Source organism: Triplophysa dalaica, chromosome 3 (genome assembly GCF_015846415.1).
Source record: "Triplophysa dalaica isolate WHDGS20190420 chromosome 3, ASM1584641v1, whole genome shotgun sequence".
Taxonomy (NCBI): domain Eukaryota; kingdom Metazoa; phylum Chordata; class Actinopteri; order Cypriniformes; family Nemacheilidae; genus Triplophysa; species Triplophysa dalaica.
In genome coordinates this window covers 12,104,256-12,114,013 of record NC_079544.1, presented here as the reverse complement: position 1 = coordinate 12,114,013, position 9,758 = coordinate 12,104,256, and the positions used below count along the sequence as shown (strand labels likewise).

Below are 9,758 nucleotides of genomic sequence, written 5' to 3'. Positions count from 1 at the left end.
TTAGGGATCTTGATCAGAAGATTTAAACTTTCGCCTGCCCAGGATATCTGGAATATCTGTAGAAGGCCTAAGAGAAGTAAGAAAAAAGATGGTCATCTATTACATTTACATTTAGTCATTTAGCAGACGTTTATCCAAGGAGGGAAACAGTTCTAATAATTAATAATGAAGTATGAGAGTGTGTGTGAATAAATGGTTAGTAGTTTCACAGTGTAAACTGAATAGACAGCGCCATGTCTGGCTCTCTTGCAACATAAAATTACAATATGAGGGAAGGCAGTGGTGTAAGTTACCATGACAACCACATCCGCAGCAACTTCTTTGTTGGTTTGAGACCAACAAGCTCATAATGGGAAGTGGTCAAGACCTTCCCTTTTAATTCTTTAAATAGAGGCGTATTCAATGCAGGAGGCAGAAAAGAGATTGCATATTATGAATGCACCACATACTCAGAAGCAAACTCTTGCTACTCTTTCATTAAACATAAAATGTCATAGAGAGCAACAATGAAAATTGATGATTGGATCCTGGCATAGAATACAAAGTAACCTCAAAAGAGGAGCAAAAAACCTTTGTTGAAGTAAATGGAAACCCCAATCCATCCAAACCTCTCACAAGCCATAAATACGTGGGCTGTTTGGCACTGACTGCTAGAGGAATTAAATGCCTCTCTGGTCCTAGCGAGATTGCCATATTTTGAAGGAGGGAATATATTGTGTCGCAAATGTCAGGGGGTGTGTGTGCGTGCACGCATGTAAAATTGCGCATATATGAATGATTAATAAATTGTTGACACAGGTCAAAAACTGTACAGATTGATTGAATTTCTCAAGTGTTTAAACAGTGTTCAGTTTAAGATTAATTTATGCTGTTCTTAAACATGAATGCAGTTTTGTAATGGATTTTTAGGCAGTGAATAAATGTCCCACCCATCATCCTGTGAGCCCTCAGCTGCTGTTGGGATGGTCTCCACAAACGTCCCCATCCGGCTCTTCGAACGCTCTACGTTCAGCTGGCTTTGAGTCCCTAAAAAGAAAAAAGCCATAAACTGTTGTTTGTACACTCGACACATTCTCCCTGTTGTCTGGTTACATGATGCTCTGAATGACTGCTGTGTGCTTTGAGGGATGTCAAAATTTAGGGCACAATCATGCTTATTATTATTTTTCGCAACTAAGCCAGATGTTCACATTTCATTTCGAGTGAATAGACAGAGGGGACAAAAATCTGGATCTAAAATGCTAATTTTAAGAGAAAGGGAAATTAAGAGAAAATGTGTGCCACAAATTTATAGAGCTCATGCCGTCATTAAAGCATGACATGCTTAGTAACACTGAAAATGAAACTTTTTCATAAAACGTTTTGGAAAAAGACTAAAATAAGACCTTTTCAACTAGTTTGGTTCAATAATATCCTGCCAGTGAAAAGATAAAGAAACCAAAATAAGTTTTTTTCCGAATTTACTCATTATAAGTATATGTTTATGAAAACAATAATTTTCGTTTCATTCAGTAACCTCGTAACAATATTTGTTACAATATTTGTACTTCTCGCAAATTCCAAATAAAAAAATTCTTGCTGTCCTTGTGAAATCTCCATATTTTGTGATTTTAATTTCTTGCCATAAATCGTTATTATTAGTCACCCTTTATGTTTGCACTTGGTTTCAAAAATATTTAACCAAGTAACTTTTTAAATGATTAAATGCTGTGTTGTGAGGTATTTTTCATTTCCTAAAAACAGTGCATTTGGACATACAAGGTTTAGAAAGGACATTGACGATATGTTTTTATTTGCATTTATTTCTCGGAATGCAAAACAGGACAAAATGGTCAAAAATAACATAAAAAGATACATTGTTTGGAGATCTTGAATACTGCAAAGAAAATATTGTTTAAACAAAACAGTACTAATGTAAACAAAGAAAGTACATTGTTTTGACATTAGGATCAGTTCAAAAATAAGAATGTAATAATCTTGTTTTTTTCACAACTTTCATACATCTTTGCATTCTCTCTGTTAGGTAATTGTATGTCATTGCTGAGGTTTGTTTCAGTTAAAAACATGTACACAGAAGTACTATTTTAAGGGAAACCTGCATTGGACCCTTAATTATTCCCATGGTTGTAGAAGTGTAATAAATTATGTCATTCAGGTAGCTGAAGTGACTTCTATGAAATCCTATTTAATGTTAGATAGCTTATTTGCATTTCGAGCAACAACACAATACCCATTTGCTACGTTAATTACCTAATGGAAATGCTCTACTTCGATTACAGCTCAAGATTTTATCACAGCATCATGTATTAGATCAGGAATGGCACGATGTAAATGTGAAGCAAAATACATCCACACTGACCCTGAGAAACTATGGCCAATTTAAAGTGGTGTCATAGTACATCAATCTACTGTCAGATTCTAGCTGGAGGGTGTGTTTGAATGGGTTTGTGTGTGCTTATGCGCTTGGAACAGCCACTTACCTTCTCGTGTGAGTGTAGCCACGGGCTGTTCTGGGGCTGGATTTGAGTTTGTAGTCATTGGGTGCACTCTGAAGCTACCTGAGAAAAAGAGATGTTGTCCTATTAGTCCCATTAAGTGGTGTGACACTGTCTCAAGAGCAAAAAAATCCATTTTACACTAACAATCAAGACTGTATAACTGCTTACTTAGTGAGATTTTATGTAGCATTTAAATGTATCAATACCGTTATTAAATGCACTGATCTGCTGATGGGTGTCGAGTCATTTTTAACAATGACACAGCTATGAGGTGGTTTATATCCTATTGACCATATTTTATCATGTCCCCTTCATGTAGCCATATAAATAAAAAAATATTAAGTGACAAAATTACAAAAACTGATTCCATTCCATGCCATTGCGCGATTGTACTGAATATGTGCATATATACAACATTTGGCATTTAGGCACAAATAGGCATTTGTAAAATTATTATTAATTAATAAAAAAATATTATAATTGTATTAAAAACATATTTGGATTTCACCCACTGAGAGGACACTTGGTTCTCACCTATATTGGGTAGTATGTGGTGGAAATTAAACCATGCTCTTATAAACGGGTAGACTGAAATGAGAAGGCCTGCAGAGCATACACAGAGAAAAACAGTTAAGAAAAAACAGTCAACTCAGATGTGCACTGAACTCCCCGCTTCATGTTGTCATTAGGGAAATATTCAGCTCCAATCTTATAAACTGCACTTTCTCTCCGCTCAATGGTTCCCTGAGCTAGAGCTACACGCAAGAGCTAAAGACATGCCCTATGCATATTGCATTACACTGCAAACAGATGAACACCAATTTTAGCTTCATAATAGGAACGTAGCACTGAACAGAGTGCTTACAAGCACTGAATTGTAGCAAAAGGCTTGTTCCTTTCAAGCACTGATGAACACTGAGAATTAATTCTTTCTGATTCCTGTTTGTGCTGAATTACATTATCGCTATACGCTTTGGTTTAACGTGCTTTCCCAAAGACACAGTAGAAACATGTTTTAAATCCGGCTAATGAAGACACGCATTCGATTTCTTTCTTTCAGTTTATCTTTTTGTTTTGAGAGGTCTGAGGCTGGTTAGGAGACAGCTCGATTTTGATCACAGACCTACTTGTCATGCTGCGAATCAATTCCCATTTGAAAAGGACAAGGCACCTCTTCTGGCTTTGTGTTTTGGCCAATTTCTGTTAAGAGAGGCCACTGCCTGGCATGATTGCTGCATGCTGAGGGCTTTTTCATCACGTGGCTTGTTTGTGTACCCTCATCTTTCGTCATTTTTGTCCTCCAGTCTCCTTTGCGCTTTCTTTTCTAACTCAAGCCAGATACATCTCTGTGGTGGAAGGTTCTGCATTCGTTCTGTTTGGCAGGAGAGCAGTTCACGCACCAATAAAGAGGACCAAGCTCTATAATGTGTGTGAGTCCATGCCAGCAATACAGGATCTAACAAAGATCTCCCTTTCCTTTACGCACACGGAGCAAAAAATTACACGGTGTGTATTTAAAGAAATAAGTGCAAGACAGACTGATCATCTAGTGAGACTGAAGAACTTGTGCCTTCAAGATTTGACACATCACCCTTGAGGACCTGTGCTGATAATGCTGACTTTTTTCTCGCAGATCAAAGGCTGGTGGTGTGTTGTGCAACTCTATTGTGACAGGGTCTTGTGTAGATAACATACCCACTATCTTGAGCTGGTGGTTTGGATTACAGTCTTGGATCAAATGATAGATGTGTCTGTTTTGAACTTCAACCTCAATGACTATAGAGAAATAGATACATCATTTAAAATATCAACCAATGCATTTCCAACAGCCCTCCTTCAGAGTGTGTGTTTTAGTTTCATGAGTGTGCAATGGGAAAGTGCTGATATGAGGCTGATGTAGTGTTAAAAATGCATGATTATGCAAAGTAGCCATGCCCTGTGGAACAGTGAGGAAATCAGTCAGTGTCTACAAATGGAACACTGCCTGTAAAACCTTAAAAAAACAGAATTAAATAACTTTTGCATACATTTAACATATGAAATGACATTTACATTTTGGTAAATACATTTTAAACATACTGTACCAGCAAATACCACGACAGCTGAGCATTGAAGAACAGACTTATCACTAAATACCAAGTGGGGTGAACAAGTTAATGTACTGTGTTCTATATAGACTGCTGCAGTTCCTAAATATTAAGGTTGAAGCAGATCTAATGTAATAATGTAAAAGAATAGATCGCCTGAAAATGTTTTCATAATTTACAAATGCCAACACACATCTGTGTTCTTATTAAAAGTAGTTTTTTATAATAAATTTGAGAATTTAGTATAGAATAGTTCGAGTTGACAACAATATATACATATATAAACAATTATATACAAGATTTCCAAGACAATATTTCAAATAAAATAATGTTTCAAGCTGTTCACTACACAAAGCTATGATATCGCATTGCTTCAGAAGTCGTGACAGCGCAAGTCCTCATCTACATTCATTATATAGAAGAGAGCAATAAAATAAAAATGTAATGATAACAAATTGTAAGAAATAACCATTGATACTCATATAGGTTAAACATCTAAATGAGAAATAGTACTTACCAAGTCCGCCTGCCCCCAGAAAGATGCCCCCAACAGCATCTGCATCACAGTCCTTTGACACGCCAATGATGATGCAACCTGCTACTATGCTAAGCAGCGCCGAACCCACCCGTAGCCCATGGTACTCCCCAATACTGACCGCGTTCATTCAGCAGGTGGAACCCCCACCTGCCCAGTCTGGCCGTCACACACGCCTGTCTGTAACCTGCATTCACATAGAGCGTACGATCAGTGTCGCACGAGAGCTGAATGGAACTTTCACCGTTTGTGAGATGGGTGAACAGAGCCTCTACTTTCTCCTCAAGGGTCTTCATGCATCTTTAAACACAGGGCTCTGGTTACCGTGCTGGATTCATGCTCTTCCCCTTCAAACTAATTTGGGTCTGATTGAAGGTGACTAGTCATTTCATTTGGAAGGCCAAGTCAAGCATACCTTACAACTGGAGTGAATGTCCTTCTAGAGGCAGAATTACCAACCATGCTTATGGGATCCCACATGAGATACAAATACTAGGGATCCTCTTTGTTGTGTGTTAAGACAAAATTACTGCATAAAAGTTATAAGTTTGGTTGGTTTCTAGGAGCCTCTTAAGGTAAGAATTACATAATGTTTTAAATTGAAATGAGATAATCTCAATGATGTAAGCGGTCGGCAAATGCGACCTCCGGAGGATACAGCCTTCGAATTTACTTCAGTAAGTTGTAGCCTAGTACATGTGCAAGTAAAAAATATTACAATAATTTTGTAGACCTTAAAAGAACAAAATGCAGTGGTACAGACAGTGCTTCTTTATGTTAACATAGTTGTACATTATCCCTTATTTTCTAATTCTATTTCTTATTTAAAAAAGAAAAGGTTGAAAAACTATGCAGGTTGGAATTGTATTATTGTTTATGAGTAAATAATATAGTGCACTGAAGTTGTTCTTCATCTGTAAATGAAAACACAGAATCAAGAATTCAAACAGAAGAAAAAACGTGGGCGAATTTGAGAAAAATCGATTTCAGAAAATGTGGCCTAATTCGAGAAAAAAATCATAGGGTCCTATATTAGTAACAACCTGACACAGAACATTTGCTACTTCTCATCTGAGCTACTAATTCTAACATAATAACCAAACAACTGTTTTCAATTGCAGCCTACGCAAGAGTCAGAGTGTAACCTTGGGGGACAGAAAATATCTTAAAAATAAAAACAGGTTCCATAACAAGGGTTGAGGTCAATGTCAGACACTGTGAGGCTGCTTGCTTTATGACCGAAGATATGGTTTTAATCTAGAACACGTTTTCTGTAAAATGAAAAGCAAGGCTATACATAAAGGGCCATGGGTACAGTTAGCAATAGCATAATTTGACTTTGTTATAAATACAAAAACAGGTAGCCTATGAGTTCAACGGCATACATTTTTTGCTGCTTAAGCTGGCAAAATTAGATTTCTAAACGGTCTAAACTGGTCACTAGTACACAATCTCTATAAGATATTTAACAATGGGCCATAAAGACAACATAAATGTTAGAAATAAAAAGGTCACTTTCTTTGTTTAATCTCTTTGATCAAATCCACAAACTCTGTTACTGCCTTATTTATTAAACAACCTCTGCAAGATTTTCACAAGATTTTCTCAAGGGTCGCTTAACTGTAATAGCTTGCAGAAGAGCTTCCATTGTGACTGATTTGGCTTGGAGCTCGAAGGGAATGTGTAATGAATCCTCCGCCATCAGGACCCGAGACCATCCACAAAGGCCGCGAGTTGCCATAGAGATGGCATAGCCATGGCAACGGAAGGAGCCGGGGGTGAGCGGGATTAACACCAGAGAGTTGGGTAACAAATGACGTTAATGGGTGAATATGAAGTGACACATTTCCTGTTTGTGTACTGGGCCCTTCAATGCCATACAGAGGCTATAAGCATAAGGTTTCATTTCAAATGTATGGTTCCTGATACAATAACACAGAGGATCTGATGTAACAACAATTCCATTAAGTTAGATAACTCGAATAAAACACAATGATGGCCCCTTCTATTCAACAGGCCCAGTTCTCCTATTTATTTCATGATCTTAACAAAAATAAGTGAGTATAATTAGGTCAGAGTCGCAGACAAAACATCAACAAGGCATCTCATTAAAATTAAATAAAAACGTTGATCTAAGATGGCAGTTGGAAGGAACAAAGGAAGAAAATGAATGGAATACAGAGAAGAAAATAGTCCTGCTATATCATGTTTGGAATAACTATTCATTTCACGCATAGCCATTATGCTTATATAAATGGTCATTGTTGTTGATTTGAAATGAGTTCAAATTATGTTTTTTATAATTATGTTAAAGATGCCGTGTGTCATTTTTTGGAGGATCTATTGACAGAAATTCAATATAATATTCATAACAATGTGTTCATAGGTGTATAAAGACCTTATGAAGCATTTTTATTTCCCTATCTACATACACTGCGGGTCCGCTTGCATGGAATTCGCCATGTTGTTTCTACAGTAGCCAAAAACTGACAAACTGCTCTACAGATGGTGTTTCGAAAAACATGATCTCCTTCAGCAAAGGAGCTAAAACGTGACGACATCTTTGTCCTGTGTCAACCACCACAGTGCTTCGAAAGGGAGGGGTGGAGTGAGCCGTTGGTTGCAATTCGCAACCTCACCGCTAGATGCCGCTAAATTGAATACACCGGACATTCAATTGTAAAACGCAATGAAAGTAGGCATTGAATTCTACTTACTATGACATCATACCTATCTACATCTAAATGTTTCATATTTAAATCTTTCTAAATTGGTGTACAATTCAACCTTGTTTTTATTCTGTTGAATGTTGGAGATGTGGAGATGTGGAGTAATGTCCTTCCCAACATCTCAATACTCCTTAGTAATCACCTCACATCATCATTGCTGTCAGTCAAACCCTCATGAAGAAAAACACTACAGACCAAACCTTATGCTCCTTTTTCCCCAAAACAACAATCTTCCTAATTTCAAGAAAAATATTTGAGTGCTTGATGTACTTCTTGTTGATATAAGATTTATCTGCTTGTCACATTTATTGTACTATAGCATTTTTGTATGGATATATAAGATTATAAAGTGGTGGGTTAGGGATCATGTGGATCGCTAAAAACTGTGAACCCCAAATGCACTGTAAGTAAATTTAGATATAAGTGGCGACACTTGTTGAAACTTTATTTTCTTAATGACTTAAGTGTAAATGATCAATATTCTTAATGAATTAAAATTGAATTATTGAGAGCTGGAAAATATTTCCAATGTGTCAAAATCCTTAACTACCCACAACTGCAATTAATATTACTGTCATTGAGGAATTGGCATCCTGTCAATGAAAATCTGTAGACCGGCTAATGCAAAAACACTGGCTCATATGCTCTTTAGACGCTTTGATGACGGAGGAGGATACAGAAGCGCATGGATAAATATACGATGTGGGCTGCCATTACTAAAGAGCTTACAGCCCCACAATAATTAGCCTGTTGGACCTGAGGCACGTAATTGCGACATCCATTTAAGTCTGTGCTATCGATGAGCTACTCTGACCTGCTGCGGAAGAGGTTGGCCTTTGTTGCCTCATGGGTATTATGTCTACTCAGGCAAAGCTACCAGCTGTGAACTCAATTACCACTGAGGTTGAGCTACCTGCTCTGTATCCATATAACGGGTCTGCACGGTGAGGATGAAATTCTGAGAGACAATGAGATTGTGTGAAGCTGAGAGACAAAGCTTTTCATCGTTTTTTTATAAAAAATGAAGACATTGATAAACGTAAAGGTAATCAGATGAACGAGTAAATGAGATGAACAGAATTTTCAATTCTTATACATAATGTGCTTATATTTAATGTAACTGGCATTTTATCAATTTACAAAAAATGTTAACATATACATAGTTCATTATGTAACTTATAAAACGTAGACATACAGTATTGGTGAACTTACAACAATGGATACATACAGTATGTGTATCTTCACACATTCTGTTTACAATACTATACTATAACATTTTAAATTCAATTTCATGTGTTGGTTTCAAACACCTCAAAACCTGTTGGGAATTAGTATAATGTTTGTGATTTTCGATTTTTGTAATAGCTTGGTAATGATTTATTTAAAAAAAACATCCAAATACAAATAAACCACAATAAGTCGCATCAACGTTGAATTGCAAGCTTAAAATAAAGTTATTTTTTTCTCATTAATGTCAGGTCAGGCCAGGTTGTCACATTTTTATTGGGAATTGTTGTCACAAATGTTTTATATGTTTTGATAATCACAGTTACCCAAACAATTATTTGATTTGATATTTTTTATAATACCCCACAAAAAAGTTTTAAAAGCAGTGAACATACAATAAAATGACTGTCCAACCGATTGTGATGCCTTGTTATCTGTTCCCTATCAGTTGTTCTCTTGTTCTCCATTCCCTTTCACTCCCCAGACTGTTGTAAGGCTGTACGGTAAATCATAACCTCCACAAAACAATAAGTGGAATTAATCTAAATTGCATGATAAACGTTTCTTTCATTTTTATACATGACATTTGAATTACTTAAAAGAAATTGGCCTATTGAAATTCTAAACTATTCATTGTTTAATAGCTCTTTTGTTGAAGAACAGCGACATCTTCTGGCACGAG

At 36.6% G+C, this 9,758-nt stretch overlaps 1 protein-coding gene across 1 annotated transcript; it reads right to left on the bottom strand.

The window, feature by feature from the left end:
• Window positions 1-5,250, bottom strand: kncn (kinocilin). Its single transcript, XM_056742358.1, has 5 exons — window positions 5,103-5,250; window positions 3,033-3,101; window positions 2,481-2,558; window positions 930-1,026; window positions 1-67 (listed from the first exon to the last, which is right to left on the bottom strand). Exons 1-5 carry the CDS (start codon window positions 5,248-5,250, stop codon window positions 1-3), a joined length of 459 nt encoding a protein of 152 aa, XP_056598336.1.
• Window positions 5,251-9,758: the final 4,508 nt, after the last annotated feature.

Coding starts and splice junctions, on each gene's coding strand:
- kncn (XM_056742358.1), bottom strand. CDS start 5,250: ATGAACGCGGTCAGTATTGGGGAGTACCATGGGCTACGGGTGGGTTCG. Junction 2,559..3,032: donor CCACATACTACCCAATATAG/GTGAGAACCAAG, acceptor TCTTTTTCTCAG/GTAGCTTCAGAGTGCACCCA. Junction 1,027..2,480: donor GGCTACACTCACACGAGAAG/GTAAGTGGCTGT, acceptor TTTTCTTTTTAG/GGACTCAAAGCCAGCTGAAC.